The 20,582-nt window shown below is 46.1% G+C and overlaps 2 protein-coding genes across 2 annotated transcripts; both read right to left on the bottom strand.

Annotated features, from left to right (window-relative positions):
• On the bottom strand, window positions 1-6,605 carry arf2b (ARF GTPase 2b). The gene is made up of 5 exons (XM_076759798.1): window positions 6,529-6,605; window positions 5,227-5,384; window positions 3,897-4,007; window positions 1,927-2,051; window positions 1-1,822 (listed from the first exon to the last, which is right to left on the bottom strand). Exons 2-5 carry the CDS (start codon window positions 5,372-5,374, stop codon window positions 1,661-1,663), a joined length of 546 nt encoding a protein of 181 aa, XP_076615913.1. The 5' UTR covers window positions 5,375-5,384; window positions 6,529-6,605; the 3' UTR covers window positions 1-1,660.
• Window positions 6,606-8,367: 1,762 nt separating this feature from the next.
• map3k14b (mitogen-activated protein kinase kinase kinase 14b) lies at window positions 8,368-17,652 on the bottom strand. Its single transcript, XM_076760433.1, has 14 exons — window positions 17,406-17,652; window positions 16,589-16,664; window positions 15,746-16,508; window positions 14,518-14,652; window positions 14,259-14,388; window positions 14,040-14,168; window positions 12,820-12,924; window positions 12,428-12,591; window positions 12,200-12,350; window positions 11,133-11,720; window positions 9,822-9,928; window positions 9,610-9,730; window positions 9,428-9,528; window positions 8,368-8,839 (listed from the first exon to the last, which is right to left on the bottom strand). The coding sequence occupies exons 1-14, from the start codon at window positions 17,650-17,652 to the stop codon at window positions 8,675-8,677; spliced, it is 2,982 nt and encodes a 993-aa protein (XP_076616548.1). The 3' UTR covers window positions 8,368-8,674.
• Window positions 17,653-20,582: the final 2,930 nt, after the last annotated feature.

Genomic DNA, 20,582 nt, shown 5'->3' with positions numbered 1-20,582 from the left:
AACTGTTGGATCAAATCATGTTTATTAATGTGTTCAGGAAATCCCCGCGGAAAGTTTACAGGGGAACTTACAGATTTACAATCATTCTTGACAGAAGTGCCAGCTTGACCCCCCGGTTCGACACTGAGAACGCCTGCTGAATCTAGACCAGTTACCCGCACGCCCGTTCCCCTCAACAGGTCTACCACCGAGTCCTCCGGCTCCTGACGGACCGCTCGCTGCGTCGGCCTTTCGTTCGTTCGGCGCCTGTCAACGGCCGGACATTTGAAGCAGGCTTCCTGTCGCCATGTCTGGACCGTTCACAGTCAAAGAGCCTTCATATTTGGTGCCAATCCTTCATCCCAAGCAGGAAATTAGACCACTGGATGCTTTCAGATTTCAAAGTAAAACTGCCAACCGTTGGTGAGAGAAACCTCTCGGGTGAGAATTCGTATCAGTTCAGGCCCTCGAGGAAACTTTCATGTACAGGATTTGTCATACTGCTCAAATGCATTTGGTTCAGCAGTCAAAGAACAAGTAGAAATGCTAAAACTAGTTACAGAAAAAAAACATGTAACATCTCTGAAAGGAACAACATGTGAAGCTCGTGAACGTATCAGGACACCTGTCTGCTAACCGGCTGACGGACGCTTGAACACTGTCAGAATGAGTCATCGCGCTGAAGGTCATCTCCAAAATCTAATTTAATCCCGGGAATTACACACCAGCCACCGAACGTTTGGAAAGACAAGAATTGCATAACACTCGCAGATCTGAATTTGAAGAGGACTGAATTTGAAGATTGTTGGCTTGCCTTGTGCTTCACGGTCTCACTTAGTGGGGAGGAAGGTAGTGTTCACTGGAGAACCATCGCTAACAGTAATATGTTATATTCCAATATAATAATAATAATAAAACAAACAGCATGATTTTCAGATGACACCAGAATGATCGAGGATGGGCGATTCGCTTTTTTTTTTTCTTTTTCTGGTTTTGATTTGCTTCGACCTGATACAGGTTAAGATGCAATTTACTGAATCTCTGACTGGTGGGTTTGAGGTTTCAAAATCAAGAAGAGGTTAAAATGAACATTTAGCATTCAGTCTACATCAGGTGAACATCTCTAGTTAACATAGATATCTCTACGGGGGTGGGGGTGGGGGTGGGGGGGGCTTGCACCCTTGCTCTTTCTTTGCCGTATGAAAACCATGCTTCCTCTGGAGAGTAAGGGCGGGGAGGAGGGGGCCGTGCAAGACTTGGAGTGGGGGCAGGCTGAGTGGGGCAGAGGCTGAGTTTGGTGGATGGAGAAAGGGGCTTGAAAACCAGACTGCTGATTCCACAGGAGGTGTGTAAAAGGCACGCCAGGGTCACTCCCAATCCCAGCCAACATACACAGAGACGCCTTCACACCCACACACTCGCTGAACACACAAGGTACACGCTCACGCACGCACACACACACACGCACGCACGCCCACACACACACAAGCAGCACAGGCTAGAGCCCCGACAGCACTGACGAGGGGGGGAGAGCGGGAGGGGGGATGAAGGAAGTTCTTGAAAGAAAGAGCCGGGGTTGAGACGGGGTTCGATGGGGGCGAAGGGGCCTGGATCCGGTGCTGCCGCTGTGTTGAAACAGAAAAAATAAACAACAAACAAAAATCAAAACTGGTGGAATGGATCATTTCTGGTTCTTCAGCTGGTTGGAGAGCCAGTCCAGGCCCTCGTACAAGCCGTCCCCGCTGGTGGCGCAGGTGGCCTGGATGTACCAGCTGCGCTGGCGGAGGGCGTGCAGGCCCAGCTTGTCTGTGATCTCTGCAGCATTCATGGCGTTGGGAAGATCCTGGAAGAAGAGCAGACCGTCCGTCACCACGCAGCTTTCAGGTCGACGGCTTACAGACACGTCGGCGTCGACGAGAGACCAGACGCTCAAACACGTGACCTCACCTGTTTATTTGCAAACACGAGCAGCACGGCGTCTCTGAGCTCGTCCTCGGCGAGCATTCTGGACAGCTCCTCCCTCGCCTCGTTCACTCTCTCCCGGTCATTGCTGTCCACCACGAAGATGAGCCCTGCAGAGACAGAGAGCTCGCCGCTGAAGCATCGTTTCACACATCTGTTCTCTTATCAAACGTCATCTTCTGCTCCCAAACGGTTCCTTCTCTCTCCGATCAAATCTGTGACTGTTCAATCAATAATTCAGTGGAAATTGTTCCTAATGCTTAATAAATCTCTGTGACCCAATAACAGCCTGATGTTGGCTCTCTGGGATGAAGTCTGTGGTTCTAACGTGGCCACAACATTTGAGGATGACGATGATAAAACTGGATGTCTAAACATGAACCTCGGCTCAGCGATGGAGCTGCTGCTAAAGTCAAAAATAAACTCTGAATGTGTCACTTGGAAGCTTCAGTGAGTGTGAACATCAAAGCAAAAGCTGACAAACACTTGAATCCTGATATCTGACAGCTGGATTCATTCCTTCGTGCTGTCGAGTCACTTTGAGACAAACTCCTATAAATGATGTAAATGCAGCATTTTGAGGAGCAGAAGGACTCGAAGTAAAACTTATCAGACTGTTGGTGTTGCTCTGGCCTCACAGCCAGTTCAGTCTCTGAGAGCTGGAGGAAGAAACCTGCTCCGACATCAGAGACACTGCTGCAGATTTCCGCCTCGTGTGATCGAGCTGATGTTCGACCAAAGTGAAGAAAACCACAAAACGTGAAGGAAGAGACGACGCCGAAGGTCAGACCTGAAGACCTGGAGAGTCTGAACGTCCTCGTGGCTGAAGACAAATGAGCCACGAGAACGTTCTGACTCTTCACTCCTGGATTGTTTGTTCACTTCCTGATTTATGAGCCGGCTCGTTGTATTAAATAATTCATCGTCCCTGCAGATTACTGAACGACAAACAGGTTATTTCTGCATGTGTGAGATGATGGACGCAGCTGTCTCGTAGACAACAGCAGCCTGTGAAGAGCTGCTGTTTGCTTGAACACCACTGACTCGTCTGTTAAATCACTCGCTCTCTCTGAAAACAAAGATCCTCACTGAGACGGTAACACCTGTGTCATGTGGCGTCAGAGCAACCAAACAGTTTGACTCCATCCTTTTCAAGGTTTTAGCCTAAAAACCGTGAATCACTGCCAGAGAAGACACAAGCGTCCCTCTGCACTCATTGTCTTTAAGGTCTTTGTCTCGCTGCTTTGTCTTAGTCGTTCAGAGACAGAACGGTGCAGTTTGGGAAGGTCAGCCCTAACAGCGAGAGTCGCGGACTGTTTGGTGAATCCGATGTCTGAACTGAACAGCAGAGAGGCGGCTTCTGTCATCTGCAGAGGCTCTGCCGGCGCTTTGACGGAGGAACCATGTTTTTCATGGCAGATACGAGCAGCAGGTCCAAACCTCTTTGACCTGTGAGCCCTGATACAAACCAGGGTTTACGTGTGGAGGCGGAGGTTATGACATTTTCCACACACATGCTGGAGAATACACGAGATACGAGGAAGACGGGATGTTTTCGATCAACGAAGCGTTAACTACCTGTCTTTACCAAAAGGATTCACACGAGCTCGGTATGTGGATGAGGACGTGTCCTGTAGCTACATGTTCGTCTGGTGGAGTTGAGGGAAACGAAGAGGAGCTAAACAGCAGGTATGAGCTGAACGGAGAGTTTACCTGCAGGTTGCATCATCAGTGTGAAATACAAGGCAGCGTTAGCACACAGAGGCTTCACACACTCTGATGAATTGAATTTCAGGAAATAGTAGAGGAGTGACACAATACGCCCTCAGAGAATTGAACAATAGTGTCTGAGTCATTGCTTGACTAGTTTTAAGATCATCTTTTATGCAGCAATGAGGCCACCTATAGGCAGTAATGTTCACTGACACTGCCAGCTCACAGAAAGTCCTCCTCACCTTGAGTGTTCTGGAAGTAGTGGCGCCACAGCGGCCTGATTTTGTCCTGACCGCCCACGTCCCACACTGTGAAGCTGATGTTCTTGTATTCTACAGTTTCAACATTAAAACCTGGACAGAAGAGAGAAACACAGATGAGTCACCAAATGACAGAAAAACATTTCAACAGCTGAGGTTTTGAAAGCTGACAGTCGATGTGTTGATGCTCCATCCAGCTGAACACTTCCATGATAACAGATTTTATCAATTAACTGAACTGAAATCAAGTTAGTTTAAAGCTCCCGTTCAGTGTGAGTGTTTCAGGTGAGTCGAACACTTCAGAGCTGGGCAGCTGAGAAGATTCTGTCCATGACGTAAAAACTATACACACTAAAAACTGGCATCAGATCTCTGGTCAGATTCATGATCTCATCTACCTATTTTTTGATTATGTAATTCTTGATTTATGTCATTGTTTTGCCCATTTTAGACTGTATTTTATTTAGGCCAAGTTCTAGTAGACTTGGTTATGTCCGGACAACATTTTAACAGGACAAATGAGCAGGATTTGCCTAAAAAATGATGCACAGACTCATACAGAAACAATCCCTGTCAATCATAACTTCTCTGGAGGTGTGTGGCTGTGACCCTGACCTGCGCCCGTCCTCAGGTGGGGCTATTGGCTATCAGCAATTGGCTGAGTTTTGGCCTCTGCAACAGCAGAAAGATGCAGCAGGGAAAACGGCGTGTTGAGCCACAGTATTTTCACATCAAACAGACGGATTTGGGGAGTTTTATTTTGCGTCTGTGGAGTTTGAGTGAAGTGTGTTAATGAGGATAATGAGTTTGTCTTAAGAGTGCGTATACTTGAAAGCAGAAGGTGCACAGACGTAAGAAAAGTGAGTCTGTTTGATTGTTTGTTTGTTTGTTTGTTACACTGCGGCTGGTTGGAAAAGTTAACCCCAGCCTGTATTGCCTCATTTTGCTGTGTTTGTAACATTTTTGGGTGTCAACCTTTGGGCAGTTGCATGTGTCACCAGCAGCCAGTAACAACGCCCCGAGTGTGAGGTGGGACTGTAACAACATGCTGACCAGGTATCAGATCATAAGAGCAGTGTTGTGTTTACAAACCACAACTAGCAAATCCTCTTTCAGTCTTTAAGAGCTCTGCCATCTTTTGTTAACGCAGATCAGATTTTACAGATTAACATATTCAGCATAAATCCAAAATCTCAATATTGTTTTGATACTCATACAAAAACCATTCAGATGATCGAACCAGCTGTGAATTTAGGAAAACACTGAAAAAAACACATGTGAACAAAACGGATGAATCCACAGATATCCTTACCAATGGTGGGAATGGTGGTGACTATCTCTCCAAGTTTCAGTTTATATAGGATGGTTGTTTTTCCAGCAGCATCAAGCCCGACCATAAGAATCCTCATCTCTTTTTTGCCAAATAGGCCCTTGAATAAGCTTGCAAATACATTCCCCATGGTGACAAAGCTGCCAAAGGAGAGAGAAACAGGGTTAGGAGAGTATTTCAGCTTCAGACAGACAGAACAGATAAGCACCTGTCCATGAGAGCGGTGACCAACACATTTCACCTCTGTTGGACAGGTCAAACAGGCACAAATGAATGAACACAGGTTGATGGCAGCAGCATTTCTGGTCGAATAAAAGGCCAAACGGAGGCGTAATGAATGTAACTTGGCTGGAACACAAGGGAAATGTTTACTTAAGCTCATGGTTAAACATTAGGTTACGGTTTCTGGCTATACATTACCTGCCAGCCCAAACCGTCCACAAAATCAACCATTACCTGACGTTTCTCTACTTAAACTTCACAGCACACCTCTTTAGTTCGTATAATTAATACTAAAATTTCACTAATTAGCGGCTAAAAATCATATCTCTAGAGGCAGCCACATTGTTAACCCGGATCAACTGAAAGCTAACTGATCACCAGATAAGAAAGGCCTGATCCAGCTGGCAAACTCTCCCCGAGCACTAGCGGCAAGGATAATGTTACTGTAGGTGTGAGCTGTCACAAGACGCTCGACCTTAACAGGAGGCCGACGATCCAGCAAACGTTAAACTTCGCATCTCTGTTGGCAAAATATCAAGTAAAACCGCCCAGTATGGAGAGAATCATTGTGTATTTTAAATATGTGAATAGCCGAAGTTGGGTAGCGTTAGCTGGTTCCTACCACTCGAAGCAGTACACGGTTAGCTTCCCTTAGGGCGGATGCTTCAGCCAGTTAGCTTGCTAGCTTATGTTAGCTTGCTGATAACGGGCGACGAAATCTCGCGAACGTTAATCGTCGAAAGAGCTCCGCCGTTTACAATACACGGCGGCACATTAGTAACACATCCGGCGCTCACACGATGTGTAGACCGCCGGTGATTTTTAAGTTCAGTATTCTGTAAAATCAACAGTGACAGCTCTTTGATCTGTTCCGTTACAGGAACTGGTATAACGGGCTAGCTAACGTAGCTCCGGTTAGCTAAATGCCGCGTCACAGTAAAGACAGAGCACCGTGACGTCATGTTAAATGCCAGAGAAATCGAGTCGTTCGTGCAGAGCAAAAGTCAGTTCACATAAGAGTACATTTTAGGACAAAAACACCGCATTTACGCGGAGAATTACCTTTAGAAATACAGCTTCTCGATCTTTCCGTTATCTTTCACTGTCACTCCAAAATGGCGTCTTGCGCAACCAGGGAGACACCGGCGTACGGGCACTTCCCACTATCAAACCTGGTCCAATCACAGCACAAGTAGTGTCACAAATAACCCTCCTCTATTCTCCTGCTGTCCAATCACAGATTCAGCAGGTCTCTGGGTGCACATTGCACAAAATGTCGAGGAAGTGAAGCGCACACAAGTTTATTCAAGTTTCAGCCACAATGAACAACAAGACCGACGAGACTTCTGTCTATTTCTTCTTGTAAAAACGACGTGTGAACAAAACTCCGGCTGAACCGACTGTGTCTGTTGCCGGATTGTCCCTCAATAATTTGAACTTTTGGGCCAAAAGTACGTGGACACGTGACCAGTGGCTGTTGTTTTATGGATTGGGCTCGGCCCTTCAGTTCAACTCAGTGGCAACAGTTTGTGTTTGTCTGTTTCCTGTTTCTGAACGAAGTGGCTTCGTACAGAAATGTTTTTCCCCAGTTGAAGAAGCTGACTGGTCTGCACAGAGCTCTGACCTCAGACCTCATCCAACACCTTTGTTAAACACCGGATCACAGACTGAGAGTCAGACCTGATCAGAAACCGGGTCCACATGTGTAACCAGTTTGTGGCTGTTAAAGCAGCAGATTAATACCTACCGTTTTGTAATGACATGATGAATTAAGCGGTCAAATCCTGAATGTGACGCAGATGCTTTACATTTTTAATGCATAACTAAAATCAGTCGTGTTTCCTCCCTAGTTTTCGTCCATTTTGCTTTGCTGATGGGACTTTGTTGGATCAGCTGCTCTGAGGCCGGACACACAGCCCTTCAGTACTGTGTTTACCCTGGACAATTTCTAAGCTGCCGGACACCTGCTGAAAGTCAACACCATCCCTTATCAGCCACGGCGGACAGTCAGATTAGGATTCTTGGTGCATTTTGTTTCAGGCCAGACGGATCGGCCATCCTAACCCTCACATAAAGAATCATGGTATAGAGTTAGAAAAAGCAAGAGTTGTGATGTTGTGGCCAAAAAAAGGTGGTTGGCCATGTTTAAATATTTGCTTTAGGAGGAACTGCTGGGACGACCCACATTGCTCAAACACATCACATCTTATCTGGAAAAAAACAAACCCAGCTTCACTGAAGCTCGAAGCTGTCACCTGAATCTTTCTGCAAGAATTATTTCTCAGTATAAAGGTCTGTTTCAAAACTGAGTAGTTTATTTATATATTGAGGTGGTAGAATTTAACATCATCATGGAATCAGCCGGGCCGGGCGGCGTAGCAGGTAGTGTGTGTGCCTCACAGCAAGGTTCGATCCCCGGGTCAGGCAGGGCCTTTCTGTGCGAAGTTTGCATGTTCTTCCCGTGCATGTGTGGGTTCTCTCCGGGCACTCCGGCTTCCTCCCACAGACCAAAAACATGCTCATTAGGTTAATTGGTGACTCTAAATTGTCCGTAGGTGTGAGTGTGAGAGTGAATGGTTGTCTGTCTGTGTGTCTGTCTATGTTGCCCTGCGATCGACTGGCGATCGGTTCAGGGCCCATTGCTAGCTGGGATAGGCTCCGGCCCCCCACAACCCCGAAAGGGATACGCGGGTATAGAAGATGAATGAATGAATGGAATCAGCCTATCAGATGTCCACCACATGGTTTTTATCGTTGAATGTAAACAGACTCTGCTTCCTGTCTTTGGACTCAGGCTTGTGAATGTCTCCTAAAGGAGGACACAATGAAAGAAGGACCAAGCAGAAGAGAGCAGCATCTTCACCTCAGAGGTCATTTTTTATTAAGATAGAAAAAGGTCGGCAGCGTTCAAGTATTAAATTCTTCAGGGCTCATATTGTGTTCTGACAGTTAATCATTGCTTCAAGCAGCTTCACTTGTTCTAAAGCTGAAAAGGCACCAAATAACATGACAAACTGGTTTCCAGGTCACAGAGGATACAAAGAGATATTAGAAAAATAATGAAGTGAAAAATCTTCTTTAAAACTAGAAAGTCAGCTTTAAAATCACATCACAAACATCAGATTCCTGCCAAAAGCTACATGTTCACATACACGCCTTTATGTCCGCATGGCTCAGAAACAATCAACGCTTCAGTCAGTGCAACATCTCATTCTCGAAGTTCCAGCTTTCCGTCTCTGACTCTCCACCTCCACCGCTGACATCTGTCAGGAGCAGGAACACAGCGCAGCCACAGACACGACTCCTTTATCTCTTGTTCAAAGGACACCGTCTTCCTGTCCAGGGTCTCCAGCGTGAAGGCTTTCCCTGAGATCTGAATGACAGACAAGGTCGTTCAGGTGGATTTTGGTTGGATTTCGCTGAATATCCAGAGGTAAAAAGGTACTCCCACTTCATGCTGCTTTATATATTCTACCAAGTACTCGTGCCTGAATGTTGCAGCCTGTTTTCAGTGCAGATGAATTTGTTTCGTGTGATCACAGCTAACGTTAGATAACATTAGCATTAGCTTGCATGCTAACACAAACAAATTGCAAACTTTTTTATAAAAGCTAATTTCCTTTCATCGGTTTTTGGAGCCTGAACTCCTCACAGACAGTGAAGAAGACAAGGATCAGTGTTCACAAACTCAGCTCTGATCTGTTCCACACAAAAGAAAAGCTCATTCAAAATCACTTTGACAAATAACCCAAATTAACAATACGGCTCGATCAAAGCTTTTGCTAACATCAACACTTGGACATTATGAGCTGAACCCTGTCCTCTTATTGAGGACAAGGACACTTTTTAGTCCTTTCAAGACCTGCAGGGCTGCCTTATTTAACATGAATCTTCAGGCTGTGTCATATATTTCACATGTGTGACTGTTTAGGCCTCATCTACTAACTAATCAATCTCTTACCTGATCACTGATGCCGATAGCAACATGGCCGACTTTGACCTGCCGGCGTTCACGGATCCTCAGACACTCACCCTGCACGTTCTCGATCCAGATGTCAACACCTGGAGCGTCAGAGCAGCGAACGACAATGAAAACAGAAGTCGGCCAGCGTCTAACACAGTGATGCAGGTCTGCCATCTTACCTTCGAAGCAGTACGAGGACGGCTGATATGCTGAGGCCAACCACTCCAAGCATCCGTCCGCCTGACTGTTGCAGGAGGAAAAGACTCCCGAGCTCAGGTCATCGGACGAATGTTCAGAGTCCTTCAAGATGGAGAGAAATGCTTTATTTTTCAGGGAGTAATTCCTTGAATAAATGTACAGCACACACACACCTGCAGCTATGGACACACACCTCCTCTGAGGCATCCATCTGCGACGTGTCCGAGCAGCTGAAGCAGGACGGGGGGTCGTCTCGAGGTTCGGGGGACGGGGTCTGGATTGTGGTGCCTAATGCTACACCTAGTGAGACACAACATGTTAGTTTGTGTAAGTAGCGGACGATGTGCAGTTTTTAAGGGGTGTAAACACCAAACACCTGCGGGGCTGTTTGTGAAACCTTCTGTGGTGTAACGTATCTGTCATATCTGATGGAAGCACAGCGGTTTCAAATCCTCATTAAGCCATGAGCAATATCTGCAGCTGACTTCAGTATTGAAAGGAGAAATTAATTCAGCAACCAACAACTCATCCAACATTCAAACAGCATGTGAGCAGTGCATTAAAAGAGCAATCCTCAGATTTAGCATTTAACTCCCACAACGTTGTTGGACTCATGATGGAGAGTCTAAAAAAGAAGATTAAAAGCGATGCAGCAGGACCTACAATACACTATTGTCTTGTTAATTCCAAGCATTCTTCTGGTGCCTACATTACCCACAATGCAATGCGACTGTCGGCAGGTCAGGATTTGGGTGTGATATGCTAGTACCAGCTAATGTAGCCTCGAGCCTCCAGCAGAGATGAGGAGCAGCTCCAGAGGTCAAACAACCACTGACTGTGAATAAAGATGGACGACGTGTCTCCACGAAGCCAACGAAGCCAAAGTACGCCAAATACAGACGTTACTCTATAAACAGTTCTCAAAAGCAAGTCCTCCATGACCACGTCACTCTGAGCAGCTGTCAATCACAGCCATCAATTATGACATCACACCTCACAATGACAGAAACCATCTTTAGGAAAGATTTATTCCACATACACTTAAATTTTTTCAGTTTGGCCTGAAGAGAGCTGGAGGGTTATGATCTACACTGCAGGAAGCCACCAGGGGGCGATGTCTTCTGGGAGCCGTCGTGTCGTCCATCTTTAAATACAGTCAACTAGTGCTGACTCAGGCAACGTTATTTGACTACACACAGGAAGCGTGAGCCACAAAAGGCTTCAAACATCTTTTTCACAATGCAGCAGAACTCCTGAGGACCAGTTAGCAGTCTGAGGAGTACCATCGATGGAGTCCCTCTGTAAGACGACTGGAAAGAACTCATCCTTAAAATGTTCTTTAAATGTGCCTCAGAGAGAAGCTCAGCTGTGCTTCACTGCACATCAGCTCATGAGATGCAGTGTCTGCTAACATGCAGCTGCAGCAGACGGACTGAACTGATTCTGGACTCGTACCCAGTCCAGCAGGACCGCGTTGACCCTGCTGAGCGGTTTTCTGACTCACCGTCTCTGAGGTATTCCAGCTCCGCCTCTGATCCCCATGAAGTGTCATTTGTCTGTTGACCTTTTTGCAGCAAAGGGAAAAGACCTTGGAGAGCACGGAGGTACTCTGTAGACACGGAGGAGTCCCACTCTTCCTCCTCCTCCTCCTCCTCTTCCTCCTCTTCATTTCCTCCCTCTTCCCAGTCCCCCTCATAGTCTCTGTCAGTTTTCAGCCACTTTTCCTGGATATATTCCTCCTCTCCCACGTAGATATCGACCTCTGAATCAGACCAGGTGTCCCACTCTCTTTCACCTGTGGCGTATTCATCCTGCAGGGAGTTTGGCTTGGACTCCCATTCCCTCGTTAAGGAATCTGTCTCCTCTTCAGAGTCTGTGTCACCGTCTTTCCAGTCATCGCTGTCCTCGTCCACTGCTGTGGTCCTCCAGGGGCTCACCCAGTACATTGTGGGTGCTGAGGGGGCGGCTGATGGTCCAGTCAGGGTGACGGGGATCTCAGGGGACAAAGAGCAGGGGGCGTCCTCATTCTGGCTCCTGCCATGATACAGCGTCTCACAGGCATGTTTGACAGACCAGGGATTCAGACCTCCAACTGTGGAGCAAACATTCACTTTCAGTGATGCAGATAATGTCACAACAACAGTAACTAACAGATCACAGGTTTTTGGTTGACACACTGATTCTGTGTTCCTACAGGCAATCACATCTCTCCAATGACCAAAACTTGGTCTGGAGTGCCTCAGGGATCTGTCCTAGGCCCAATGTTTTTTTCCTACACTTGCTCCCTCTCACATTATTCACAGCCTTGGTATCGCCTTCAATCTTTATGCTGATGACACGCAGATATTCCGGCTCATTTGTGATCCAGATAACGTATCCAGATACAGATCCCACTTCAATATCAGGTGTAAAAGAGGTCAGAAGAAGAGATGAGTCAAGTCATTTGTATTATGTTTATGTAAAACATTGTTGTTTGCTCTTGTCACTTGTTTTCATGCTGTAAACCCCATCATCTTTGTTCAGAAATGTGCTCTAGAAATAAAGTTTATTTTGAATAGCTAACCCATCGACCTGCTCTGAGGGCCTTGGTGGTTTTCCTCCTGAGTTCCTTGGCAGATGCTCGTCTGTCAGGGTCTTTCTGGAGTCCGGCTCTGAACACTTTGGCCGTGAAGTTATTACAGTTGGACGGCACCTCCCAGAGCGGCGGAGGCTCGTTGACAATCTGACAAACAGAAGACAAGAAGTGTGAGAAAACCTCGCTGCAGTTCTTTCCACTGCAGGACGGAAACGCAGACTCACCTGGAGACACAGCGGATGGGAGTAGTAGCGTATCCACGGGTGGCATCCATTGAGCATGTGCAGCAGCATACAGCAGCTGCTCCACACATCCGCCTTGGCACAGAGCCGGTCCCCTCGTGCCACCTCGGGGGCCATGTGGGTCTCTGTGCCGGGGAGGGCAGCTCCTGGGGCAAACAGCACACAGTGAACTGAGACTTTAAACATATTGTTTGCATGTTTTCAGCAGATTTTACAGTCAAAGCTGAAGCAGTTTCCTGTACGCTGCCATTGTGTTCATCTTCAGCTTTCTGTCACATTTCTCTCAGTAAAAAAGCACAGTGAAGTTTGATCAATGGTGAATGTATAAAGGATGTAAGTAACTTTTTACCGCAGGCGTTTCAGACCTTACTCACCCCTGAAAGCCTCCGTGCTCCATCCATTGTCATCTAATGTCTCTGAGAGACCAAAGTCACAGAGGAATGTGTCTCTGCAGTCTGCAGACAGCAGCACATTGTCAACTGGAATAAAATCAACACACAGGATTTAGTGAGACAGCTTGTTTTCATTTGGAGCTCATTATGAAACAGTTGACTGAGAAATCAGGAGGCTGTCAGGGGCTGTCAGGCTGATGGGCTCACGGGGGGCCGAAGCTCTGCAGCCTCTGCAGATCCTGAACAGCCGTCTTCAGGTAGCACAAGGTAACATCTTCAAAAATAAAGCACGCTTTTCTTTCCAGCTCTTCAGGAAGATCTGATACAATGAGACTGGTTGAGTCAAACCACAACGGAGGGGCCTAATTTGAGCGAGCCCCTTCCAACTCAATCCTCTCAGCAGGGATTACTGAGGGTTTAGGGGAGAGGTGTCACTTCAGGATTAGTTACCAACACTGGGGATGCTATCTGACAGCAGAACCAGCAGCTCCAGGCTTCACTGGGCTCCATCCCAGTCAGCACTGCTGCTAACATGAAAGCTACTACCAGGGCAGGCAGAGATGGGACACTGCAGAGGCTAAAGCTGAATCCAAACGTATGCATGTCTACAGTAATACAAATGAATAACAGAGCTGGTTCATAAAGTGATTCTACACTAAAGAAAACGGCTCACAATGTTAGTCTGCAGTAACTCCAGACTATAGCTGTCAAATACATGTGGTGGAAAACACATTACAGTATGTCCTCCCTGTAGAGTATCTAAGAACAGTATTTCAAGCTGCATTAACTGATTTTTGATTATTTGCACTTAAATCTTCCCTAAACATAAACAGGTTGTGTTGTTGCATAAACCTCAACAAACTGCGACAGAAAACTGAAAATAAAAAGTCAGAAACAGTAAAATCAGGTTTCACCGAGGAGTCAAACCCCGTCTCCAACGCATTACTCTAAACATTCATAGAATTTAAACAAGTGGGTTAAACTAAATTAATAAAGATAAATTCACATTTGTCATGAATGGAAACCTTCGCACAGAGACCAAAGCTGTTTTTCGTATCAGGCTGTAAACATGTTTATTTTAATATGAAAATGATTTTAATATGGGGTCTATGGGAATTGACTCACTTTTGGAACCAGCCTCAAGTGGCCATTTGAGGAACTGCAGTGTTTAACCTACACTGGCTTCTACAACAAGAACATACCTTTGACGTCCAGGTGAAGGACCCTCCTATGGTGCAGGTGCTCCAGTGCCCCCAGTGACTGATGAAGGTAGTGCAGGGCCAAGTCTTCTGGCAGGGAGTTCATCTCTTTCAGAAGCTGGGCCAGACATCCTGAACGGGTTTGGACAAATCTTTCATTTCTAACACAGTTTTCATACTCATATGGAAATGCTCGTGTTATTTCTTGTGGAGAAAGTTCACCTGGCTTCATGTCCATGAAGAGCACGATGTTGAGCCCCTCCCTCACGGCGCCAAAGAGCTCGACCACACGAGGAGAGTGGAGAGCGCTCCACGTGCTCACCTCCTCACTGCTGAAGTGACTCAGTGGAATCTGAGACCAGAGATGAGATGAGATCATTTCAGGCACTTTTAGCTGAGTCATCGTATCAGCGTTCAGGAGAACACTGGCGAACACTGCAGATCTGCGCTGTAAAGAGTGACTCAGCCTTTCTTGGCTTACCCTCTTGGCAGCACATTGGAATCCAGACCTTTTGTCCCGAACACAGAAAACATCACCGTAGGAGCCGTTCTGTATGTGATGAAGAATGCAGTACTCCTCTCCCTCCCTGTACTGACAGCCGTTGGGCTGAAGTTGCTTCAGGTATAAAAACAAACAGTGAAAGTGTAAATGAGGAGCAGGCAGAGCAGTTAAAGGCTGAATACAGCAGCCAGCGGACGGATCAGATGAGTGACGTCAGAGAGGACGTTCACGGTGAAACTCAAAGACGATCACCAGCTGACTGCAGTACTTTAACATGTTTGAGCTCACTGATCTGTTTTTACTGTCCTGGCTCAGCCTCAGTGTTTGTATCAGCAGCACCTACACACCTGCAGACGAAGCCGGCGAGCAGCTTCAGACACACGACTCTACATGCAACACACATGTATTATTAACTGCTGTCTTCATCACGTTGTGCTGACAGACAGAATCAGTGGACGGATTATGTTCACATTAGTCTGCCTTTGTTAGGAGCAGGTGGTCGAGGCGGACGGTGGGCACGCAAAGACCAGGACGTCTGGTTAAAGTCTCATGAACACTAACTCTTTCTGTATTAAGCTTAAGCAGGTGTTTTCAGTGTCTGAACACAGACGTGAAGGACGTTTAATGATGCTGTCGTCACTGTAAGGAGACATATAGTGTCAACGTTTTAATTAATTAATTAAGGCTTCCTCGTTGTATTAATAGAAGATGAGTTCAGGTTACGTGGGGGGGGGGGGGTGGTATTCATTTTGAATACACAGGATTGACCCACGAATGCTAATGTTGCTCTGTGTTTGCTGGATGTGTGAAGAGGCGACTATTTGATTTTTTGAAGGTGCAGATTTACAGATTTTTCATACGTCAACGACAAATATTCTTCATCAAAACTTTCTTTTGAAGCTACTTCACACTTCTGCTGAATTTCAGGAGGAAATATTGGACTTTTTACTCCACTGCTTTGATTTGCTGGTTGCATTCTGGGAAACGTAGGATCAGAGACCAACAGTCACGACAGCTTGGCCTCTGCTGTTCGACGGTTGGAGGCCCCTTTGACAAATAGCTGAACTCTTTCCGTCACTGCTGTGACTCTCTGACTGTGCTGTTGCTGGAAGTCATGAAACTTCTGACTCATGGAGAGACTTTGGTGTTTGTGTCTTATTGTTGAAGGCAGATGTGGACATCATATCATAAACTGTGGATGTCTTACATGATGAAATATGAGTCCTTCATTGAGACGCTTGCTGGTCTTCCAGTCGTTCAGGGTCTGTTTGATCAAATCTCTGAAGAACGGTGAAACTGAGAGCTTTGACATCTGTGTCACTCTGCCTCTGAGGACGTCCAAAACTGCGTGAGCGTCACTCGTTCCATCAGAACCACAGAAACTCTGAGGTCTATTCATGGTGCTGGACGAGGAGTCTGAATTTCCCAGCAGGCTTTGCACAGACCCCTCAGAGTCAGACAGCCACTCAGCACAAGAGGAGGAGTTCAAACCAGACACATGCATCAGGTCAAAGGTCAGATTTGACATCCTGGATTCGGCTCCACAGCACGATGAGTCTGACTCACTGTCCTGAGTCCAAACTGATCCAGAGTCCTGCTCCAGGTCGTAGTCAGAGTCTGAGCCTCCTCCCTCATCTGTGCTGGACGTGTCCTCTGGATCCGCTCTGTCTTGGTCCTCTGATTCGTCTACGCAGGACTGCAGGTCTCCACGGCTGCAGGGGCGTGACGCCGAGTCAGTGAACTGAGGAGGAGGCGGTATGATCTCAGCCGATGACGTCATCTCTCTGTCCGCTGAATTCAGCCAATCAATCTCCTGCACCCACAGACCTCGGATGACCGGAGGCTCGTCCTCTCCCTCGCAGCTCCGTCTTCTGGTTTTCCTGCACTGTTTCCTCAGGAAGTGATAGCGCACCACATCAGAGTCCTCGTCCTCTGTGTCGCTCATGAGCGCAGGGTCCTCGCTGAAAGACCTGCACACCAGAGGACATACATGTTACATACATGAAGTGTGGTCTTGAGTTTGAAGCGTGGACTGAATGTTGTGAGGTACCTGTGCTTCCTGAGCAGCTGAGATCTTGAGTAAGGACACTCTGTGTTGGTGGGGCTGAACTCCTGAAAGTCTTCTCCTGGGACACAAGAACAATTAGAGTTTAACAGATTATAGAAACTCCTGATTATGATCCTGCTTATCAGCTTTCTGGCAGAGTTGGCAGTTAGCTTAGCTTAGCACAAAGACTGGAAACAGGGGGAAACAGCTAGCCTGGCTCTGTCTAAACAGTTTCTACCAACAGCTCTAAATCTCACTCATTAACATCTTGTTTGCTTAAACTGTTTCCCCCTGCTTCCAGTCATTATGCTAAGCTAAGCTAATGTCTGTTGGCTGTAGCCTTATGGTGAATAATAATAAGTGTAATTCTCTAAGTGTTGAAACATTCCTGTCTTTATATTCTCAGATATGGAGCAGGAGGTGAAACGTTCACTTTTAGCCTCCAGAAAAAGTTAAAGCTCCAAAAGTGCTGCATCCTACATATCCCATAATGCAACTCAATAACATCTCTGCTGGTGAAAGTGCACTTTTATCCACTCAGGTATGTTTGTCGTTGTTTAAATGTGGGAAACTTTTCCACTGAATACTTTCTGAAAACTTCAGTCCACATAACGAAATCGCACATGGTGCAATTTTTGAGACTGAGCATTTTGGAAGTAGAAAGCACACAAACCAGTCCCTGTGAAAACCCATCGAGCATCATGCAGATGAACTCTGCTTCAGTAAGAACTGATCTGCACAGAGAAGAGCAGCTGAGTCTCACTGTGGTCGTTCTCATGCTACATTCACTGATCTGCATCCTGTAGACCTGCTGTCTTACTCTCTGCCTGGGCCACTATGGAGACGCAGGGATTCTCCTCAGACACCTCGCGGCCCTCCGAGACCACGTGCTTGGCAGTGCCGTGCTGCATCACCCGGCTCAGATGGGGGGCGATGGCCTGGACCAGCGAGTCCTGCTCCTCCTCGCAGCCCTGGCTGTTGTCCTCTTTGCCCAGAAACGAGAGTTCAGATCCTCCGGTCACGATGACGAACGGCGTGTTGGAGTTAAACATCCGGGGAATGGCCATTTCTCTGTCACTGTGGCTGTGCATGGACGCTGCGAGACCTGGACAAGATGAATATGTGATAATGATAATAATACAAAGACATGAGTGTACAGGCTGCTCTGCGGGAGTCAGGAGGATGAACGCTGAACATCTGAGGGTTTTCAGCCTCCTGAATGTATAAATCAAAGTTATTCAGCTAAGCTAAGCTAGCTAAGCTTTAGCTAAAAGCTAACAGCTCTAACAGGCTAATCTTCCAACTTAGAAAGCAGAACTGGATGACAGACCACACCCAGATTTACAGATGTTTACCATATTCAGCATCTTAGCATAGCATGTTAGCATGCTAACATATGCTAACTGGCTCTAAACACAAAGTGCAGCTCAGGCTGACCAGAATCTTATTTTGTAGTTTTCCAGGTGTTTGGTCATGAATCAAAGTTTTGGATTTACTAAAAGTTTGACCTCATGGTGGCGCTATAGATGAAAAGTCCCTCATTCCTCTGGAGATCATGAAAATCTCTAATAAATTTAACGACAACCCATCCAAGAGCTGTTGAGATATTGAAGTCTGGTGGACGTACTGACGGCGAAAGAGCGAGCGACTGTGATCTGAACAACAACAACAACACAGAAAACTTTTTAACTGTGGAGCTAAAAGGATTTAAAAAACTCCTCCACAGCAGAAAGTCTGTGATTGGCTGTCTAATGTGGTGGCATTTGGCGGGCGTGAATGAGCAGACACCAGCAGCAAGGCTGGCAAGGTGAGTATAAATAGCCCTCAGAGATGTGGCAGCCAGAGAAGCCGCCGCATGCTTTCCACTGAGGGCGGCCAGCTGTCCAAGTCTCTCTGCCTCAACGCTCGCCATGTTGACAGCAAACACTGAGGATCAAAACACACACAGAGACGGAGACTGGACAAGTCCTCGGACAGAGTCTGAGGCCGGACCGTCACACCCGACGCTCTCTGATAACGTGGGAACGAACACGCGTGCTTGTTTTCACATGAACAGGTCAAACAAACACATCTGTGTGAAACTGTTCTGATCAATAATTCAAAGGTATTGATACTCAGACGACTCCTCATTTAAGACTCAACCTTCCATCAAGCTCCCAAACAAACGCCTCTCCTCCCATGATGCACTTCTGTCAGCGACACCTCCTCACTCTGTGACCTGAGCACATTTTCTCAAATACTGAACTCAAGTACTTTTTTGATATACTGTACTTCATTTCAGTATTTACATTTTGTCTAACTGCACTACAGTTCAGAGAGAAATACTGTACTTTGTACACCACTACAAGTATTTGACATATTAAAGTTAAAAAAACATACAATAAGCTTATATGACATGGTGCAGTACTACAGTACTAATCTACCCAGCAGTATACACACAGTATCTCACAGTCACTGCTACATTTGTTCGTGTTAGAAACACAGATAATACTGGAGCTGTCCTACATGAAGAGTACTTTTACTGCTGATGCTTTCTGAATCCAGGTTTTTACTTGTCACAGAGTATTTGTAGTCATTTGAAGTAACAGTGAGTACTTCCTGCAGTCCCGGCTGACAGTGAGAACAGCTCCAGCAGATTAAAGTGAAACTCTGCACCAGCTCTTTACCTCGGGGGGGTCGGCGGCTCCTCTCCGCTCTCAGGCTGAGGTGAAGTCGCTCCGGAGCTCCTGCAGGAGGAGAAGGAGACCCTCCTGCCGCCGCTCGTCCTGTGTCATGTGTGCGTTACTGTCCAGCTGTAACCTACCGGCTTCCTGCCCCCGCAGCCTCTGCTGATTGGTCGAGCACGAGTGTGAGTTATGAGCTGTTACACCTCAGCCCCCCACCTCCTCCACCTCCTCCTCCGCCCACACACAGCAGCCTCCACGCTGTGGATGTGCCCTGTGGATGCCCTCGGTGACCCTCAGCGTCTGCTTTAACGCGACTTTCAGACTTTTCACAGTGAAACTGAGACGCTGTGAGGTTAAAGCTAAGTCAGAGGTGGAAGAAGTACCACGAATACCACAGTGTGAAAATACTCTGTTACGAGTAAAAGCCCATTTCAGATGAATACATATCACATGATGTTAATTAGTGATGCGTTCATGTGTTCATCACTTTAATGTTGTAAATGTGGAGCTCATGTTATGACTTCATATACTGCAGAGTATCCACAATAATACATCATAACTCTGAGAAGTCACTACAGCTGTCTGATAAATGCAGTGCAGGAAATACTCCAGTAAAGTACAAGTATCTCAAACCTGTACTTCAGTGTATTGTCATCTAATTATGCCAACTTCACATTTTGAATGCAGTGTCATGATTTCTGTACTCACAATGTGTATTTAAACAGCTGAATATGTACCAGAGTACAGGAGTACTCTTCAGTGTGTAAAACACCGTTAACTCTGTAATGAAGTACTTTAAACGCACGTTGTCTGACTTACTTTGGATGTACTTTAAACATGATGTGAATGATTTATTATTATTGTTTGATTATAGCAGCGTGTCGTGTATTTAATGGACTCAGGTGTGTTTTTTCATGTCACATGATACATTTACATAATGTGATCACATGAGATGTTCAGGTATCTGTCAAATGTAAAGTACAACACATACAACAAGTTCACAGGTGACCTCATGAGGCAAGTTAAGACAACTTTGACATCATTAAGTCACCAGCAATGCTTTGAAACACTTTGTTCTTATTTATGTTCTACAGATAAAAGTCTGAATAAACTCATTTTCACGTGTTATTATTTTGTAATTTGTAGTTCGTGTATGAATGATATTTAATAAAATGTAAGTTATAGGTTTTACTTAACTGCTTGTTTAAGCACGTTAAACTGGTCCAACATCCTTTCAAAGACGTTCTTAATGTAATAACTGTGATGTAATGATCAATCAAATTAAATAATGTTGAAGTTGTACATATCATGAGTACATTAAGTACAGTACA

Source organism: Chaetodon auriga, chromosome 20 (genome assembly GCF_051107435.1).
Source record: "Chaetodon auriga isolate fChaAug3 chromosome 20, fChaAug3.hap1, whole genome shotgun sequence".
NCBI lineage: Eukaryota > Metazoa > Chordata > Actinopteri > Chaetodontiformes > Chaetodontidae > Chaetodon > Chaetodon auriga.
This window is presented reverse-complemented; position numbering and strand designations above follow the sequence as displayed.